Raw genomic sequence first — 18,506 nt, 5'->3', positions numbered from 1 at the left:
AATCTTCTGGAACATGTTACATTTAAGAATCTTGGCCGGGCGCGGTGGCTCACGCCTGTAATCCCAGCACTTTGGGAGGACGAGACGGGCGGATCACGAGGTCAGGAGATCGAGACCATCCTGGCTAACACGGTGAAACCCCGTCTCTACTAAAAATACAAAACTGGCAGGCGAGGTGGCGGGCGCCTATAGTCCCAGCTACTCAGGAGGCTGAGGCAGGAGAATAAGCGTGAACCCGGGGAGGCGGGCTGCAGTGAGCTGAGATCCGGCCACTGCACTCCAGCCTGGGTGACAGGCGAGACTCGGCAAAATCATGGAACCGGTAGCAGAGCGGCGGTGGCTCACGGCTGTAATCCCAGGACTTTGGGAGGCTGAAGCAGACGGATCATGAGGTCAGGTGTGGCTAAGATGGTGAAATGCTGTGTCTACTAAAAATACAAAAATTTAGCCAGGTATGGTGGCGCGTGCCCCTGTAATCCCAGCTACTTGGGAAGCTGAGGTAGGAGAATTGCTTGAACCCGGGAGGTGGAGGTTGCGGTGAGCCAAGATTGCGCCTTTGCACTCCAGCCTGGGCAACAAGGGCGAAACTCTGTCTCAAAAAAAAAAAAAAAAAAAAAGAATTTGAACTTCTATTATTTGGCTCATGGGTCAGCATATCTATAAGATAAAATTCTAAAAGTAGAATTTCTGGGTCTAAGGATATGTGTGTGTGTGTGTGTGTATATACATTTTTTTTTTTTTTTTGAGACAGGGTCTCACTGTTACCCAGGCTGGAGTGCAGTGGAGTGATTGTATCTTACTACAGACTTGACCTCTGGGCTAAAGAGATCCTCCCACCATCACGAGGTCAGGAGGAAATCAAGACCATCCTGGCTAACAAGGTGAAACTGCATCTCTACTAAAAATACAAAAAAATTAGCTGGGCATGGTGGTGGGCACCTGTAGTCTCAGCTACTTGGGAGGCTGAGGCAGGAGAATGGTGTGAACCTGGGAGGTGGAGCTTGCAGTGAGCCGAGATCATGCCACTGCACTCCAGCCTGGGCAACAGAGCAAGACTCCATCTCCAAAAAAGAGAGGTCCTCCCTCAGGCCTCTTCAGTAGCTGGGACACGGGCACCACCACCACTATGCCTGGCTTTTTAGAGACAGGGCCTCACCATGTTGCCCAGGCTGGTCTTGAACTTCTGAGCTCAAGGGATCAGCCCACCTCAGCCTCCCAAAGTGCTGGGATTACAGGTGTGAGCCACCACCACCGGCCCAGACACTTTGATTTTGCCCATTTTATGGGTAATAAGTGATTTCTCAGGGTTTTTTGTTTGGTTTGAGACTGAGTTTTGCTCTTATAGCCCAGGTTGGAGTACAGTGGTATGATCTCAGCTCACTGCAACCTCCACCTCCCGGGTTCAAGTGATCTTCCTGCCTCAGTCTCCCAAGGCACATGCCACCAAGCTCGGCTAATTTTTTGTATTTTTAGCAGAGATGGGGTTTCACCATGTTGGCCAGGCTGGTCTCAAACTCCTGACCTCAGGTGATCCACCCGCCTCGGCCTCCCAAAGCATTGGGATTATAGGTGTGTGCCTCACCCCCTCAGTGTTGTTGACTTTACATTTCTCTTACTTTTTATTTTATTATTTTTTTTTTATTTTTAAGAGACTGTGTCTCACCGTGTTGCCCAGTCTGGCTTCACTCAAGCGATCCTCTCGCGGCAGTCCCTGGAGTAGCTGGGATTACAGGCATCCGCCACCAGGCTGGACTCCATTTCTCTGACTTAAAAAAAAAAAAAAAAAATTGCAGTGAAATACACACATCAATATGTACCATCTTCACCATTTTTAAGGGTAAGATTAGGTGGTTTCGGTATGTTCACTTTGTCGTGCAACCATATTTCTCTTTTAAATAACAGCACTTAGAGATGCCAACTTCGTGCCAGGCCCAGTTTGGGACACTAGGAACTCCCAGATGAATCAGCCGCTCCAGTGGAACTCCCTGCTGGTGGGGGAGGCACTGGCGAAACGGTGCTGAGCGGAGTCCTGACGGCGCTGGAGCTGAGGGGCAGTGTGGGATGCCCCAGGAAGGTTCCTAGGAAGAGGGGACCCAGGGTGACTCCCTAAGGAAACGCCAGTCCCAGGTAGAGGAGCGCATGTGAGCCAAGATCCTTAGGACTGAGCCGTCTAGGTGTGTCCCGGGAACTGCAGGAAACGGTTGGGTGAGTCAGTGGCGGGCAGCGGGGGTGATAAGCCCTTTCGTGTTTTCGGAATGGTAAGTTTGGGTCACAGGTGAATGAAGACCGAAGGCCAGGGGTGGACTGACACTTCGTGGTAGGCGCAGGGCAGGGCAGGGGGGCGGCTTGGGGGTGGCAGGGTTTGGGTGAGAAATGGCAGCACATGGGGAACGAACGCAGGGCTCGGGGGCCTTCAGAGCTAAGCCCCGACGCCCCTTCCCACCTGCGGGGCAGAACTGGAGACGGCAGGGGGAAAGGTGAGGGAGGGTGGTTCCTAAAGGAGATGCCATCCCTGGTAAGGGGACACGGGCCCCTGGGACTTGGGTTGGGCCACAAGGAGAGAGGCCTGAATGGCCAAAGGGAGGAGGTGTGCGGGAAGCCGCAGCGTCAGACCTCTGCCTCCTCCCTCAGATCGTGAGGATCCCCAGCCTGGCTCGGGGGACCCCGAGATCCCCGGCCGGCGACAGCAGGCGGATCAGACCCCCTGCTCCTGTCCGCCTCTGGGTCCCTACAGACATGGGGAGGGGAGGACGGAGGCCCCAGCTCCCTGCGGGGGAGGGGCGTGAAGACGCGCGAGGTTCGGGGGAGATGAGCCGGCGTCGCCATGACAACGAGGCTGGTGGTCCGGCCCTGGGGACCCGGGAGGGAAGGAGGAGTAGTGGCCACACGCGCTGGCGGGGGCGGGGGCCCGGGTCTCCCAGGAGTACTTGGGGAACACCCGGCAATTCTGGCGGCTGCTTGCTGGTGGCGCAGGGAGCCCGCGTGTTTGCGAGTGCGTGTGCGTGCGAAGTTCTCTGGGTAAGTGTGCCAGCGCGCGCCTGAGGGTGTGCAAGGGTGTGAGCGTGCACACGTGGGCACGGGCGTGTGCGCGCAGGGGTGCCCGGCTGGATGTGTGCACACGAGTGTTTTCCGGCCCGCGTGCCCCTGCGTAAGTGTGCGCGCGCGGGCACACGTGTCTGTGTGTGCGCTCGCGTGCGCTCCCGAGCGGCCCCCGGGTGGGAGTCCGAGATCCCGCCCCCTCCCCAGCCCCGGCGCCCCTCCCCGCCCCCCACCCCCCCTCCTCCGCTGCCGGCGCCGGCTGCATCCTCGCCTCCACCTCGCTCACCCCCTCCTCCCCGCACTTTCTCGGCGCTCCCTCCCTCTCGGCTCGCACAGCCGGACTCCGCGCTCTCCTCGCCGGCCGCCGCCGCCCAGCCTGCGCCCGCCGTCCCCCCATTGCCTGGGCACCTGTTGGAGGCAGAGGCAGGTGCAGGGGGCTGGGCAGGCCGGGGGCGTGAGGGTGCTGGGGAGAGTGCCAGCCTGTGTGCGCTACGGGGGTGTTCGGCTCTCCTGCAGCTGCAATTTCTGGCTCCCCTGGGGAGCCAGGGGTGGCATCTGAGGCTGGGGTCTCCACCGGGGGCTGTGGTGAGCGAGCGGGGGAACCAGGCAGGCAGACAGGTCCTGGGGCTGAATGAAGGGACAGTGGGCAGTGGGAGCCTAGAGGGGTGGGTGACACCTTGACTAGACCAGCGCCTGGTGCAGAGGAGGACAGAGCCTCCGAGAAACAGAGGCGGGGCCCTGCAGGGTCCCTTGGGGAACAGGCAGGCTGAGGAGCAGAGCAGAGGGGAGCCCTGGAGGAGAGGAAGGAGCTGGCAAGATGATACAGGGACAACTTGGAGGTGGGTGGGTGAGGACGGGGTGGTGCAACTTCGACTTCTGCGGGGAGTGGGTTGGCAGCCCAGCCCCTGTGGAGCCAGCGTGGGGTCTGCAGGGCCCAGGCCTCCTGCCTGCCACCGGCTGGCACAGGCCACCCTCTCCCTTGACACCTAGGAAGGGCGGCTAGTGAGGGCCCTGCAGACCGAGGAGGCTGTCGCCTGGCCCTCAGCCAGAATGGCTAGGTATGATGGGCTCATTGGCTCACACGCCCTCTCCCAGCCAGGGGTGCTGCATGAGGGGCCGCAGGGGCGACCGCATGACCATCAACATCCAGGAGCACATGGCCATCAACGTGTGCCCCGGGCCCATCCGGCCCATCCGCCAGATCTCTGACTACTTCCCCCGCCGAGGACCCGGACCTGAAGGGGGCGGTGGCGGCGGCGAGGCCCCCACCCATCTGGCCCCCCTGGCTCTGGCCCCCCCTGCAGCCCTCCTTGGGGCCACCACGCCTGAGGATGGTGCGGAAGTGGACAGCTATGACTCGGATGATGCCAGTGAGTCTGGGGGCTTGGAGGCCCCATGCGCTGGTGGGGGTCTCCAGGCTTGCCGTGCCGGGGGAGGGGAATGGGCCCTGCTGGCTGTGCATGTAGGTAGGGGAGGAGGGCAGGGGGGGGGGGGGAGGTGGCAGGGATGGCTGCCACAGCTGCAGTCGGTGTGGAGATTACAGCTTCAGCAAGGCTCAATATTCAGTATTTCTGCTGAGACACTCCACCACCCACACAGCCCCAGTTGCAGCCGAGCCAGGGACCCAGATGCACACACGCACGGGCCCACTCAGCCTCTTGCACTCACACTCGCTGGCTGGCAAGAGAGAGAGACACACACAGCCAGTGCCCACCTGCTGGCCTCTCTCACACACCTGTCTCCAAACCGATCCATGCTGTCTTTCCTCTCTCTCCAGCCGCCCTGGGCATGCTGGAGTTTGACCTTCTCTATGACCGGGCCTCCTGCACTCTGCATTGTAGCATCCTCAGGGCCAAGGTGGGCACTCCCTGCTGCCCCAGCCCGGGCCGGTTTGCGTGCAGCCCCCAGAGGGGGCCCATTCCTCCTTCCCTTCCCAGGCCTGCTCCTTCCTCCTGCCCTTGCAACCCCCTTCTGGGCTCCTCCAGGGTCCAGCTCTACAAGAGGGAGAAAGGTGCCGGGAGCCTCCAGCCCTCTCCCCTGCCCTCCTCTCCAGGGCCTCAAGCCCATGGATTTCAATGGCCTCGCCGACCCCTACGTCAAGCTGCACCTGCTGCCTGGAGCCTGTAAGGTAACAGCCTCCTCTCGCCGTGCTCGGCCCAGCCCGTGCCTCCAGCCCATGGGGCTGGAGGACAGGTATTGAGAACCTTTCATCCCCACACCCCAGGCTAATAAGCTAAAAACGAAGACTCAGAGGAACACACTGAATCCCGTGTGGAATGAGGACCTGACGTACAGTGGGATCACGGATGATGACATCACGCACAAGGTGCTCAGGTGAGGGCTCCCCTCCCCACCACCCAGGTCCAGCAGCAGCTCAGGGACAGCTGACATTGTAACTGCTGGTTGGTTGATCTATGTCCCATTAAGTCTGTACCTCTCTGATGCTCAAGAACCATCAGTGGCTCCCTAGCCCCTTTGGCAGCAGGCCAAAATACTTCCCTGCCATTCCTGCCCCCCAATATCTCCTGCCAGCCAAGTGTGGTGGCTCACGCCTGTAATCCCAGCACTTTGGGAGGCCAAGGTGGGCGGATCACTTGAGGTCAGGAGTTTGAGACCAGCCTGGCCAACTTGGTGAAAATCTGTACTAAATATACAATATGAAAATCTGTACTAAAAATACAAAAATTAGCTGGGCATGGTGGAGTGCGCCTGTAAATCCCAGCTACTTGGGAGGCTGAGGCAGCAGGATCGCTTGAACCCAAGAGACAGAGGTTGCAGTGAGCCGAGATTGCACCACTGCACTCCAGTCTGGGTGATAGAGGGAGACTCTGTCTCAAAAACAAAAATATCTCCTGCCCCTCAAACAGAGGACTCCCTTCTTCCAACTGGCCAGTTCCACAACTCCTGAACTTAACTTCTTGTTTTCTATCTGGAAAGCTCCTTCCTGCCAGCCGAAATTCCGCTCATCTGAGGCTCAGTCCAAGCTCTGCCCCCTCCCAAAAGCGTTCCTGGGTTACCGAGACTCCTTCTCAGAGCCCTTGGCTGAAGTCAGACCTCTGCAGCTTTGGTCTGCCCCTTCTATGCCTTGAGTTCCCCTAAAATCTCTTAAGGAGTGAAGTCTTCAGGGACAGGGAACTTGCTCCGTCATCCCAGGAGATGAAGATGTGAGGAGAGTATTCCCTCAAGTCAGGTGGCGGGCAGTGAGACCCAGGCTCCGGAGAGACCTCTGCCTTTGTGCTTGGATTTGCATTTGGGACCTTCCCTGATGGTCAGGGCTGTGTGGCAGGGAGGCCACCTTGGTGTCGGGTGTGCGGGTGGAAAACCAGAATGAGACCTAAAAATGAGCACTCACCAGGGCCCAGCCTGGGCTTAGTATTTTCACATTTCTTTCTTTCCCTTGACCATCTCTATTTACAGATGGGAATTGAGGCGTAGGGTGATCAAGTGACTTGCCCAAGGTCACACAGGTGGCTCAGAAGTTGCAGGGTTGGGATCTGCCCATCCTCCATGCCACAGATGCCCAACCTGGTAGTGGGTCACTGCAGAGGCAGGGCAGGGGCTGCCGGAGGACAGGTGGCCGGAGAGCAACCATTTCTTAGTGAGTCCCTGTGGGGCTGGCTCTCTGCTGCATGCAGGAAAAGAACGGGGTTCCTGAGGAGGCATGGGGTCCTTGTCTGGCTGTCCAAGGCTCTCACGGCCTGTGTCTATGGCCACATCCACTGTAGTGTTTGGCTTCTGCCCCCAAGCCCTGAATGGAGGCAGTGATCAGGGTGCTCCAAGATTTCTGAGTGCTTCCCACAATGGCCGAGCACGTTCTGATGGACCAGGGACAGCCGGTTGGCTGCACAGGGAGGGACAGAGGAATGGGCAAATCCGCTTGTCCTTCTCAAGTGCCAGCCTGTCTTCCAGATGAGACGTAGTGTGTAGGGCAGAGCTGGGCTGGTTCAAGGCCCTTCCTACACCCCAGAACAGGGCTCAGGTACCCCAGGGGCCCTGACGCTGCAGTTCCCCACCAGGATTGCCGTCTGTGATGAGGACAAGCTGAGTCACAATGAGTTTATTGGGGAGATCCGCGTGCCCCTCCGCCGCCTGAAGCCTTCGCAGAAGAAACATTTTAACATCTGCCTCGAGCGCCAGGTCCCGGTGTGTGCGGGGGGCTGCAGGGGCACCGGGGGAGGGGGCCCTGGGGAGGCCAGGCTTCCAGAACCTTCTGTTTGCCCCCTCAGCTGGCATCCCCCTCTTCCATGTCGGCGGCGCTGAGGGGCATCTCCTGTTACCTGAAGGAGGTGAGGCATCTCACAGGGATGGGGATGCACGTGGGTGGGAGGCGGCAGGGGCCCAGGCTGACCCTGCGTCTGTGCCCCGCAGTTGGAGCAGGCGGAGCAGGGCCCGGGGCTGCTGGAGGAGCGCGGCCGCATCCTGCTGAGTCTCAGCTACAGCTCGCGGCGCCGGGGACTGCTGGTAGGCATCTTGCGCTGCGCCCATCTGGCTGCCATGGACGTCAACGGTTACTCGGACCCCTACGTCAAGACGTGAGCCCTCGCCCTGACCCTCTCCTCCCCAGGGAGCCTGCCCTGGCCCGAGTTGGGCCTGGCCTGTCTCTGACCCCTCAGTTCCTCTCCCTCCACCCCACCTCTAGGTACCTGAGGCCTGATGTGGACAAGAAATCCAAGCATAAGACATGCGTGAAGAAGAAGACTCTCAACCCAGAATTTAACGAGGTACCCGGGTGGGGATGGGATGCAGAGGGAGGCCAAGGAGGGGCTGGGGAGCCGGCTCACGAATGGGTGGCTGGCCTTGTTCTCAGGAGTTTTTCTACGAGATAGAGCTCTCCACTCTGGCCACCAAGACTCTGGAAGTCACCGTCTGGGACTATGACATTGGCAAATCAAATGACTTCATCGGTGAGGGAGGAGCTGGCTGAGGGTGCTGAGGGAGGGTGAGTGGCAGGGAGGTGGCCCTGACCCTGCCACTTGCTCCCCCAGGTGGCGTGTCCCTGGGGTCAGGTGCCCGAGGCGAGGCACGGAAGCACTGGAGTGACTGCCTGCAGCAGCCGGACGCAGCCCTGGAGCGCTGGCATGCCCTGACCAGCGAGCTGCCCCCCGCGGCTGGGGCTCTGTCCTCAGCCTGAGTGGACAGCAGTGTCCTGGTACAGGCCTATCGGGCCGGGTGCAGTACCCAACCTTCGCACGAGTGTGTTGCACGTTTACACGGGGTGGGCTGCCCCCACCCTGCACTACCTGTCTTATTTTTGTGAATCTCTGTGACCTGGGTCTGTCTGCTCGTGAGGGGCTGTGGAGTTCTATATTCATATATGCAAACCTCCTGCCTGACTCGCTAGTCCCTGCAAATATGCAAAGCCCCCCTCCTCTGCATACCCGGGCCCCAGGCCCCCACGCTCCTCGCTCCTGCCTCTCCACGCTGCCCCGTCCCTCTCCCCCCACAGGGAGGAGGTCGGATTAGGGGAGGTTCAGAGGAGGAGAATGCCTCAGAAAAAGATAAAAGGACAAAAAACACACCCAGAGCCACTCCTTTAATACAGAAACTTCATTGCAAAAACCTAGCCCTGTACAGCTGCCCTTTTAAAGGGGTGGCCATCGCAGGGTCTCTGCCTCCCCAGCAGGGGGCAGATGCTCCCGGCCACTCGTTTAAATAACTGTCCCCTGGAGGGGGCCAGAGTTTGAAGGCAGGGCCCTTGCCACCCGCCTGGGGGACACCCGTGCATGTTTACGCCTTTTCTGGTTGTGTCAGTGGCCGGAGCATGGCAGCTGGGCGTCAATAAACACCTCCGAGGAAGCTGGGCTCGTGTGTGCTGGCACGGGGAGGGCGCCAGGCAGGGCTGTGGTGGGCATGGCATGATGTCGCGGTCACTCCGGGATGTCGATCACCAGGTCATCGTCCCCATCCAGGGCATCGTCCCCGCTACCTGCGTCGCTGAACATCTGCCGAGGGACCGTGCTCAGGATCGTGGGGGGGGGCAGGGGGGGGGGGGGGGGGGGGGTCAGGGCTGTCCCGACCCCAGCCCCAGAACCCCGGCCAGGGAAGGTCAGCGGTCCTCCCACAGGGCAGTCAGGGGGCCCCACCGCCATCTGCAGCAGGGGAAGAAACACAGGGGGACTAGTCAGGGAGGCACTGGGGCCTCAGGAGACCGGGCCCTGCCCCCCAGGGCAGCTCTGGGGACGGGGAAGGGGCCCTGGGCACAGCCAGGCCAACCTATGCTGCACTCAGGGCCTGCCTGCCCCCAGCCCCTCGAGAGCCTCAAACCAGCAAGTGCCTGGGGGTGGTGATGGAGGTGAGATGAGGGGATGGGGTGCCTCATAGGAAACCGGGAGGGAAAGGCCCGGCCCTGCCCTCTCCAGGGAGGTGCCTGGGCTGCCCTGAGACAGGGGTTAAGCCAGAGGTGGAGTCGGCCTGGACTGCTTGCCTGCCTGCCACTGGGCCCCGAAGGTGCCACCTGCCGCCACTGGCTTCCTCTCCCTCCTCCTCCTCTCCCTCTTCTGCGGAACTCACTGGTTCGGTGGAGGGTATTGCAGGCTGCTTGAGCCAAGAGCCCCGGTGGCTTCTCTGCCCCCCAGAAGCTTCTATTATGTCTTGGATGGGCCCCTCCTCGGTATCCCCGTAGCCGTGACCTAGGCCCAGCCCTCCTCTCAGCTCACCTGGGCTGTGGTCCCAGCCTCCTAACTGGACTCCCTGCCTGCAGCCTCTCCCAGATCCAGCTCCTCCGCACTGCAGCCAGAGCGCGCGCTCTAAAACACAGACCTGAGCGCGTCACCGCGCCACTCAGGGCCTCGGGACGGGAGTGCTGCCTGCCGGATGACAGGCGGCCCCTCCACCTGGGCATCCTGCTCTATTTGTCAGAAGTCCTGCTTCGTCCTCTGAGGCTGGGAAGTGGCCTCTGCCCTGCCCAACCCTTCAGCACCCCCAGCTGCCAGGTCCTCACAAACCCTCCCCAGAGAGCTCTGTGGGTCTCCTCCGCAGTCCCCATGCTTTGTCTGTGGGCACAAACTGGGCACGGGCTGTGTGCCAGGTGGTTTGTTAATGCCCTCCCAGCCTCAGGACACTGGGGAGCGGAGACAGGTCACGTGCCAGAGAAGGAGGCTGAACCTGGTGTGGACATGGAGGTCCTGAGGCACAGGCCTGCTGGGTCCTGCGGGGCAGTGGCAGTGTCCAGTCTGGCCCTGGGCTAGATGCTGGGTGGGCTGGCAGGAAACGCCATGCGCGGTCTCCAGTAGCCCTTCTGAGTGTCACATTTGGCCCTGTGGCCTCCTTTCTGCTTCCTAAGGAGCCCTCACCCTCATCTCCACTGCTGGGGTGGCGTGAGGGCCAGGGTGGGTCAGGCCTCAGGGTATAGGAGACTGGTAGGATGGATGACGGGGTACAACTCTGAACAGCACCCCCGCGCCCTGCACCAGGCCCCCACATGTACACACGGGAGCAGACAAGTGTGTATGACTGGAAAGCACCATCCCCTTCTCTGGCCACCCCCTCTCCTTCCCCGCTGTGCGCAGCATGTCCCACCCTGGCCTGGACTTCCTCAGTGGCATCCTCTCAGCCTGACTGGCAGCGACTCACGTTTCTCTGTGGCTTACTAGGAGCCAGGCATGGGCCAAGCAATTTTCATCCCTTCACTCACATTCTCCCCACAAGGACGCCACTGAACAGAGAAAGAGAGCTGTGGCTCCAAGTGTGAAATGACACGCTGAGGTCGCATGGTGAGTACTGGAAGAGCTGGGATTCAAAGCCGGCCAAGTCTGACTCAGGCCTGACAGAACCAACCTGCTTCTGTCTTCACAGTTATCCCTTCTCTGCTTGGACTCCCTTCCTTCCATCTCCTCGCTCCCCTGACAGTAACAGACAAACTCCCACTTCAGGCCAGTGTCCAGGCCTTCCATGATGCCGCCCCACCTGGTTCTTCTTGCCAATTTCTTACCACTCCTGCTCTGGCCCAGAGAGTGCTTTCACTGTGGCCCTGGCTCCCTTCCCACCATGGCTTCAGCCAGGAATATCCAAATCCACTCACCCTGGGCTCACACGTTCTCCTCGCTGAGGCCTTTCCTGGCTTCTCCCCACCTCCCCCGACAGCTATGGACCTGGGCCGCCCTCCCAAATCTTCTCTCCAGAATGTCTAGAACTTTGCTCCCAGACACAACTCCGCTTCAGGAGTCAGCACCAGGCCAGAAAGCCTCTAAGTACCCCCAGTGCTGCACCACTCCCCACCCTGCCCGCCATCCCCCTGCTAAGGACCAGGGCCAGTACTGTCACCTCTGCTACTCAGGCTCAAGAGGTGAAGCCTCACAGGGCCAAGGTCACACAGAGAAAACGGCAGAGTTGGGATTGAAGCTCCAGATCCTGTACTCCAGACCACCGCAAATGCAGCCTCTCATTCTGCTTCTGGCTCCAGAACCCTGGGAGCCGCCCAGCTGGTCCCCATTCCGCTCTGCCCCTCAGCCCATCCCCATCTCGCCCAAGGCTCGCATCTACCGCTAGCCTGGTGGCTTCCAAATGCGCAGCCCCTCATGGGCTGCTGTCTAGCTTCCTTTCCAGGTGGCACCTGACACATCCGCGGCCAGACTCAGCTTCCCTCCAAGCCTGTGCTCCCACAGCCCTCCCATCTCGAGGGAGGGAGACTCCACTCGTGCTCAGACTAAAGCCCTGGAGGCATCCTGGCCTCTCTCCCGCACAGCCCACACGGGGTCCTCCTGGAACTCCCACCCTCATTCTCCGAAATGGGTCTGCAGCCCCCTCTGGACCCTCTGCCCTCGGCCTGGTTTACCGCGGTGGCCTCCTCATTCCCATCCCAACTCACCCCACCGCTCACCTAGTCTGTTCTCTGACCACCAGTGTCTGCAATTTTGTTAAGATGCAATTAGATCACTCCCGCTTCATGCCTGCAACCTGTGCCCCGCCAGGGAACTGCCTTCTCCAAGGCTTCATTCACAGCGAATCCTGCACACTGGCGCCTCAGGAGCTCCCCTCTGACCTGCTCCAGGACCCACTTACTTTCCTTCCCGACACGGACTCCTTCCAGACCCTCCAACAAGCCCAGCTCACACCCTCCCAGGGTCTCTGCCTGACAGAAACACTGCCCAGGAGCCACACGGTTTGCTGCCACTTCCTGTATGTCTCTGCTCAAAGAACATCCCCGACTGCTGGGCCCTAAGTGTCAGCCTCGTCCCCCCGGCGTCCCCATGCTCTGGACCTCACTCTGTTCTTCTCCACAAGTACCTGTTTTTCTAGTATGTTTTCTGCGTATCTTGCTAGAATGTGAGCTCTGTGAGGGCAGGCACTGGTCTGCTTTGTGCACTGCCGTGTAACAGGAGGTGCTCCAGGGGCGCTTGCTGGTCATATCGAGTAGGACCACTAGCACTATAGGTGCCAAGCCTAGGAAGCCTAGAGGGTAACAGAGACTTGCTGAAGGCCACGTGGTTTCTAATAGGCAGTCTTGACTTGACTAGATCCAGTAATCCTGCCCTGGTCTGGGGCTACCTGGCATCACAAAACACGCCCCACCCTGGGAAAATGAGCCTGGCCCCGCTACACTGCAGCCGTGAAAGGGCGGGACCGCTGGCATCCGCACGCCAGGTCCCCCAAGGCTGGTTCTGCCCTGATTTGTCTCCATACAAGCCTGTGAGCCGAGATTTCTCTGATCCACCCCTCAGTGCTAAGTGCTGACTGGGTCCCCAAATTAATCGTTCATGATTCTCTGACAGGCCCCCGCCTTGAGCCTCCCTCAGGTGGCTCTCCTCCTGCCGTCCTGCCCCTCCCTAGCGCCCCCACGTCAGGGTACCTTGAGTTTCCGGGGCAGGCGGGGCCGTTTCTCCCGCTTGGGCCTCAGGGGGCTGGGCTCGGGCAGCTGCAGGGCCAGGTAGTCAGAAGGGAATGGGGGGTAGCGGGGGGAGGCCAGCTGCGGGCGGGAGCGGGGATGGAGATGGGAGGCGGAGTGGACCAGGGTGAGGGTGGGGAAAGAAATGCAAACAGGAGGAAGATGGAAAAACAAAAGAGATGGTGATGAGTGCGGCTCCCGGGGCTCCCGAACACAGAAGGGCCGGGCAGCAGCAGGATGCTGTCCTGGGCTTTGCTCTCCTCAGTCACGCCTGGCCCCGTTCCTATACCAGAGAGAAGGGGGCAGCCCCCACTCACACCCTCCATGGGACACTTGGGCCACACCCAGACAGATGTCCCCAAAGTTGGGCAGGCCTTGCCCGGAGGCCCAGCTCTTCTGCCCAAACGACGCCCACCTTATTCCCAGGCATATTAGTTCACCACTTCCCACCCCTGACCCCAACTCACCGAGCTCAGGTATGGGGAGGGAACCCCGGAGGCCTGAAGGGGAAACCCTGTTGAAGGAGGCAGGGAGAGGCTGGAGGGAGAGGGGGCCCCCCCCAGCGGAGGGCTTCTCTTCCTGGAGAAAGGACAGCGCGGGGTCAGAGGTGGCTGGGAGCCCAGGCGCCCCACCTGACCCTCCCCAGCGAGAGGAATGCATCTTCTTCTCACCTCTTAGGGGCCGGTGTGTCAGACAACTTGGGTGTCCCCTCGGTCTCGCTGTTATCTGATGATGCAGTGGCATCTGAGTCTGTGACGGGGACAGATGGTCAGTGGGGCTGGGGGATCCCAGTCCATCCCAGAAGGGTATAACCTCCTCCACACTACAGAAAGGCACCGGAGGACCAGGTGCGGGGGCTCATGCCCGGAATCCCAGCACTGTGAGAGGCTGAGGTGGCCAGATCGCTTGAGGCCAGGAGTTCAAGAGCAGCCTGGACAACCTAGCGAGACCTCATCTCTATTAAAAACAAAAGCAATTACCCGAGCATGGTGGCGTGTGCCTGTAGTCCCAGCTACTCAGGAGGCTGAGGCAGGAGAATTGCTTGGAGATTGAGGCTGCAGTGAGCTGTGATTGTAACACTGCACACCAGCCTGGGTGACAGAGCAAGACCCTGCCTCAAAAAAACAAAACAAACCAAAAACCCAATAGAAGGGCTCCCGGGGGGGATTCTGACTCACCAGCTAGTGGGCACGCACATGCACCACACACCTGAGCTGTCCCAGGGAGGTCCACAGCCTCTCCAGCCTCCCCAGCGCCCCTCCCGCTCTGATTCCTCCGTAACACACCTGCCACGCATGGCCAGCGTGCCGGGCTCCTTCCCACTCACCACCTCTCCTTGCCATCAGATCCAAGGAAGGATGGGAAGGGCAGCACCTCCACTTGTCACATGAGGTCACCGAGGCTCAGAAAGTAAGGTGTGAGGCTGAGACTCTGACTCCTTGGCTATTTGATGCCACTGGTTCCTTGCCTCTGAGCTGAGCTGTCTTCAGCTCCTGCCTCTGCCCCACACTCCATAACCAGGGTCCTGTTCATCCACCCCTGAAGTCCTCCCCTTCATCCACTGCTCCCCACGCCAACTAACACAGGTCAGGCCACCAGCATGTCAAAATCACCTGCTAAGCAGTCTCACATCACCCTGCCATCCACTGTCCACCCCCAACCCCACAGTGAGCTAAAACAAACCTGGTCACATCCTTCTTGATGACATCCCCCACTACCTGCACGAATTCATGGTGCTGCTTAATCTGGCTTCAACACACCTTTCTGATCAACTAACGTAACTGTATTCTTTACAGCACACTGACCTATTTCGTCAAAAAAGAAATGTATTTCCTATTCAGTGCCTCTGCCTAGAAGGGCCATCTTTCATGGAACAAATGACTGATACACCTATAGAAGCCATTACCAATGTCTCTGCTCAGAGAGACCCTTTAAGAAGCAGATCAAATGCCACCGCCTCTGGGAAGTCTTCCAGAATCCCTCAACCCCAATTAACTGCAGGCTCTCCTGGAACCCTCTACTCTTACTCATCATGGCTGCGCTCACACTGTGCTGAAAAGTGTCATTTGCATGTGTCTCCCTGGCCAGGGTGTGGGCCTCCATGACAGGAGTGGGGCTCATATTGCTGGCCTTTGCTCCTCAGATGCAACCCACTCTAGCCATGAACATGCTGGGTCCTCTCCCACCTCCTGCCCTGAATTCCCCTCAAACAGGATGTTAACTGGAACACCCTAGGGAAAGGAGAGGCAGGGGATGAGAGACTGCAATAAAAGCCAAACCTCCTACTATGACCTACCTGAGTGAGCCCCTGCCTATTTCCTTAACCTTATCTACAATCCTCCTATAATAGCAAGCAAATGGGTATCATGCGTTCTGACAAAACACTACGTCCCAAAACGTGGCTGGCTGCTACATGCCGATCCCTGCCTCAGACCAATGTTTTTTTTTTGTTTTTTTTTTTTTTTTTGAGACGGAGTCTCGCTGTGCTCCCAGGCTGGAGTGCAGTGGCGTGATCTCGGCTCACTGCAAGCTCCACCTCCCGGGTTCACGCCATTCTCCCACCTCAGCCTCCCAAGTAGCTGAGACTACAGGCGCCCGCCACCACGCCCGGCTAGTTTTTTGTATTTTTAGTAGAGATGGGGTTTCACCATGTTAGCCAGGATAGTCTCGATCTCCTGACCTCGTGATCCACCCGCCTCGGCCTCCCAAAGTGCTGGGATTACAGGCGTGAGCCACCGCGCCCGGCCCCCTCAGACCAATGTTTAAAGGCACCTTGGAGACAGGTGATTCTACATGACATGGCTTATGAGGGCCCCACCCAGGAAGAGGCCCACAAATGCCCACCTTAGGGTTTTTTCAAACTGTGGGTCTCAATCCATTAGTGAGTCATGAAATCAATTTACTGGTGTGCAACCAGCACTAAAGAAAGGGAAAAAAAGCAATCTAAAAAGTATCAGGATGAATTGGATACAGTGATCTTAAAAATGTTTCACTAAACTTTGTTTTGTAGGTATGCATGTGGGGCTCCGGTTATGATGGAAAACATAGTTAATTGCAGACAATATTTAAATAAAGGGATGAAAACAGTGTTCTCTCTTTTTCATCCCTCTGCTTTTCAACCAAGCCTGGCCTGTTCTTACCTCAGGGTAGCTGCATTTATTATTCTGCTGGGGCAGCTCCAGCTCACTTCTTCACAAGGTTGGTTTTTCTTTTTTTTTGGACGGAATCTCGCTCGGTTGCCCAGGCTGAAGTGCAGTGGGGCAATCTCGGCTCACTGCAAGCTCCGCCTCCCAGGTTCACGCCCATTCTCCTGCCTCAGCCTCCCGAGTAGCTAGGACTACAGGCGCCCGCCACCACGCCTGGCTAATTTTTTGTATTTTAAATAGAGACGGGATTTCACCATGTTAGCCAGGATGGGGTTTCTTTCTCTTTTTTTTGAGACAGTCTTGCTCTGTCACCCAGGATGGAGCACAGTGGTGCTATCATGACTTACTGCAGCCTTGACCTTTCAGGCAAGGGATCCTCCTGGTTCTGCCTCCCAAGTAGCTAGGACCACATGTATACACAACTATACATGGTTTTTTTTTCTTTAAACTGAGATGGGGTCTCACTATGTTGCCCAGGATGGAAGCCTGGTTTCTTATCTGGTCCCAACTCAAACGTCACTCCGTGAAAAGCCTTTCTTGAGTACTCTATTCAGACGTTGCCTGCTGCCTGCTTGCTGCTGTCTGCAAGCTAAGAATGGCTTTTTTTTTTCTTTTTCTGAGATGGAGTTTTGCCCTGTGGAATGCAGTGGCAGCGATCTCAGCTCACTGCAACCTTTGCCTCCAGGGTTCAAATGATTCTCCTGCCTCAGCCTCCCCAGTAGCTGGGATTACAGGCGCACGCCACCACACCCAGCTAATTTTTGTATCTTTAGTAGAGACGGGGTTTCACCATGTTGGTCAGGCTGGTCTTTAACTCTTGACCTTGTGATCCACCCACTTCGGTCTACCAAAGTGCTGGGATTACAGGCGTGAGCCACCGTGCCCGGCCAAGAATGGCTTTTAAGCTTTTAAATGTTTGAAGAAAAAAAAACTAAAGAAAAATTTTTCATATGAAAATAACGGCCGGGCGCGGTGGCTCAAGCCTGTAATCCCAGCACTTTGGGAGGCCGAGACGGGCGGATCACGAGGTCAGGAGATCGAGACCATCCTGGCTAACACAGTGAAACCCCGTCTCTACTAAAAAATACAAAAAAAAAAAAAACTAGCCGGGCGAGGTGGCGGGCGCCTGTAGTCCCAGCTACTCAGGAGGCTGAGGCAGGAGAATGGCGTAAATTCGGGAGGCGGAGCTTGCAGTGAGCCGAGATCCGGTCACTGCACTCCAGCCTGGGCGACAGAGCGAGACTCCGCCTAAAAAAAAAAAAAAAAAAAAAAAAAAACACGAAATTCAAATTTCAGTGCCTATAAAGTTTTATACAAACATAGCCCTACTCATTTATTTGCCTATGGGGCATGGCTGCTACTACAATGGCAGAGTTCAGTAGGTGCTTCAAAGATTGTATGTTGCAGAAAGCTTACTTACCATCTGGCCCTTTGCAGAAACAATTCATCAACCCCTGTTGTACTATAATCATTACCACATAACTGCTTTCATTACCTTCAAGTCCTTACTATGACCTAAAATTCTAGTGTATTGTCTTCATTTACTTATTCTTTCCAACTAAAATATAAATTACAAGAGACCAAGGGCTTTGCCTGTCTCTGCCTCTGCTGTATCCCCTGTGCCAAGCACAATGTCTGAAACACAATAGGTGCTCAGTAAGTGCCTGAGTAAAAGAACGGTGCAGGTGGAAGGCAAGCAACTAGGCTTAAGGACCACTGGGGGCTGCATCAGCTGCCACTGCCTAAAAGGCAGGGGTCCAGGAAGCTTGCTAAGTGCCAGGAACCACGCCCTCCACCAATTTTTCAAGACCTTGCTCACCTGAAGAGTCTTCATCCACATTCTCGTACTGCAGAAGTCGGTCTAGGAGGAAACTGAGGAGAGAGAAGGAGAGACGGACAGTGATTTCCCAGCGCAGCAATGTCCCCCTGGGCCCCTGACCCTCCCAGCAGGCCCATCGGATCCTTGAAAGAGCCCATGCACTTGTGGCCCTACTCGGGGATGGGGTCCCAATGTAGACAGCCTAGGAACCACATCGCCCTCCGCCCCTGCAACGTGCCTCACCTCTTGTCCCGGGACACCTTCAGTAATTTCCTTTGCGCTTTCCTCAGCTCCTCCTGGAAGCACTCGTGCTCCTGTATCATGGGCAAGGGGTGCGCTGGGCCAACGGTCCTCCGTGAAGGGCCCCGGAACCCGCAGCCGCTCGCCCCACCCACTTTACACCTGAGTAAACTGAGATTTTGTCCGCGCCAGGCCTCCCCCCTCTACAGCCTTCCCGCGGCAGCACTCACGTAGATGAGGAACTTGAGCTTCCGTTTCAGATTCCGGTATTTCTTTTTGTAGTCCACTTCACCGTCCGCCGGCCCGTTCATGACCGGCCCGGCAGTGGCGCCCAGCTTCTGCAGTCCCGCTACCCCAAGCAGGCGCTGCCCCGTCGCTCACGCCTCCACTTCCGGAGACTCTGCAAGGCTGTGCCACCGGGACTACAACTCCCGGCGTA

The 18,506-nt window shown here is 58.0% G+C and overlaps 2 protein-coding genes across 10 annotated transcripts in view; one reads left to right on the top strand and one right to left on the bottom strand.

Moving 5' to 3' along the window:
• DOC2A (double C2 domain alpha) overlaps positions 1 to 8,835 on the top strand; it is an 18,972-nt gene extending 10,137 nt beyond the window's left edge. The window contains exons 2-13 of one of the 6 annotated variants that reach the window (XM_031658332.1): positions 752 to 881; positions 1,903 to 2,127; positions 4,135 to 4,409; positions 4,817 to 4,896; positions 5,093 to 5,167; positions 5,264 to 5,373; positions 7,056 to 7,182; positions 7,266 to 7,325; positions 7,408 to 7,571; positions 7,679 to 7,760; positions 7,847 to 7,943; positions 8,025 to 8,835. In XM_031658332.1, coding sequence (XP_031514192.1) covers positions 4,148 to 4,409; positions 4,817 to 4,896; positions 5,093 to 5,167; positions 5,264 to 5,373; positions 7,056 to 7,182; positions 7,266 to 7,325; positions 7,408 to 7,571; positions 7,679 to 7,760; positions 7,847 to 7,943; positions 8,025 to 8,170 — 1,203 coding nt within the window. In that variant the 5' untranslated portion in view covers positions 752 to 881; positions 1,903 to 2,127; positions 4,135 to 4,147 and the 3' untranslated portion in view covers positions 8,171 to 8,835. Of the gene's footprint in view, positions 1 to 751; positions 882 to 1,902; positions 2,206 to 2,850; positions 3,019 to 3,289; positions 3,463 to 3,516; positions 3,879 to 4,134; positions 4,410 to 4,816; positions 4,897 to 5,092; positions 5,168 to 5,263; positions 5,374 to 7,055; positions 7,183 to 7,265; positions 7,326 to 7,407; positions 7,572 to 7,678; positions 7,761 to 7,846; positions 7,944 to 8,024 lie in introns of those variants that run through there. The other 5 variants (XM_031658331.1, XM_031658330.1, XM_009198868.4 and 2 more) reach the window with 5 other exon arrangements.
• INO80E (INO80 complex subunit E) lies at positions 8,559 to 18,480 on the bottom strand. 4 transcript variants are annotated; one of them, XM_017954544.2, is made up of 8 exons: positions 18,298 to 18,466; positions 18,071 to 18,141; positions 17,828 to 17,880; positions 13,534 to 13,612; positions 13,330 to 13,441; positions 12,827 to 12,943; positions 9,696 to 9,785; positions 8,569 to 9,128 (listed from the first exon to the last, which is right to left on the bottom strand). In XM_017954544.2, the coding sequence occupies exons 1-7, from the start codon at positions 18,376 to 18,378 to the stop codon at positions 9,717 to 9,719; spliced, it is 582 nt and encodes a 193-aa protein (XP_017810033.1). In that variant the 5' UTR covers positions 18,379 to 18,466; the 3' UTR covers positions 8,569 to 9,128; positions 9,696 to 9,716. The 4 variants fall into 4 exon arrangements, with proteins under 4 accessions (XP_003918764.2, XP_017810033.1, XP_017810034.1 ...); XM_017954545.3 differs by having other exon boundaries at positions 8,569 to 8,981; XM_003918715.4 differs by lacking the exon at positions 9,696 to 9,785 and having other exon boundaries at positions 8,559 to 9,128; positions 18,298 to 18,480.
• Positions 18,481 to 18,506: the final 26 nt, after the last annotated feature.

This window comes from Papio anubis, chromosome 18 (assembly GCF_008728515.1).
Source record: "Papio anubis isolate 15944 chromosome 18, Panubis1.0, whole genome shotgun sequence".
In the NCBI taxonomy this organism is placed as follows: domain Eukaryota; kingdom Metazoa; phylum Chordata; class Mammalia; order Primates; family Cercopithecidae; genus Papio; species Papio anubis.
Note: the sequence above shows the minus strand (reverse complement) of the source record. Positions and strands in the feature narration are given on the sequence as shown.

What these genes read in the sequence shown, in the direction of transcription:
- INO80E (XM_003918715.4), bottom strand. Translation starts at nt 18,378, where the DNA reads ATGAACGGGCCGGCGGACGGTGAAGTGGACTACAAAAAGAAATACCGG. An exon ending in AGCTCAAGTTCCTCATCTAC is followed by an intron (nt 18,142 to 18,297) that starts GTGAGTGCTGCC and finishes CCCATGATACAG; the next exon opens with GAGCACGAGTGCTTCCAGGA. An exon ending in GCCTGCCCCGGAAACTCAAG is followed by an intron (nt 9,129 to 12,826) that starts GTACCCTGACGT and finishes CCCCTGCTGCAG; the next exon opens with ATGGCGGTGGGGCCCCCTGA.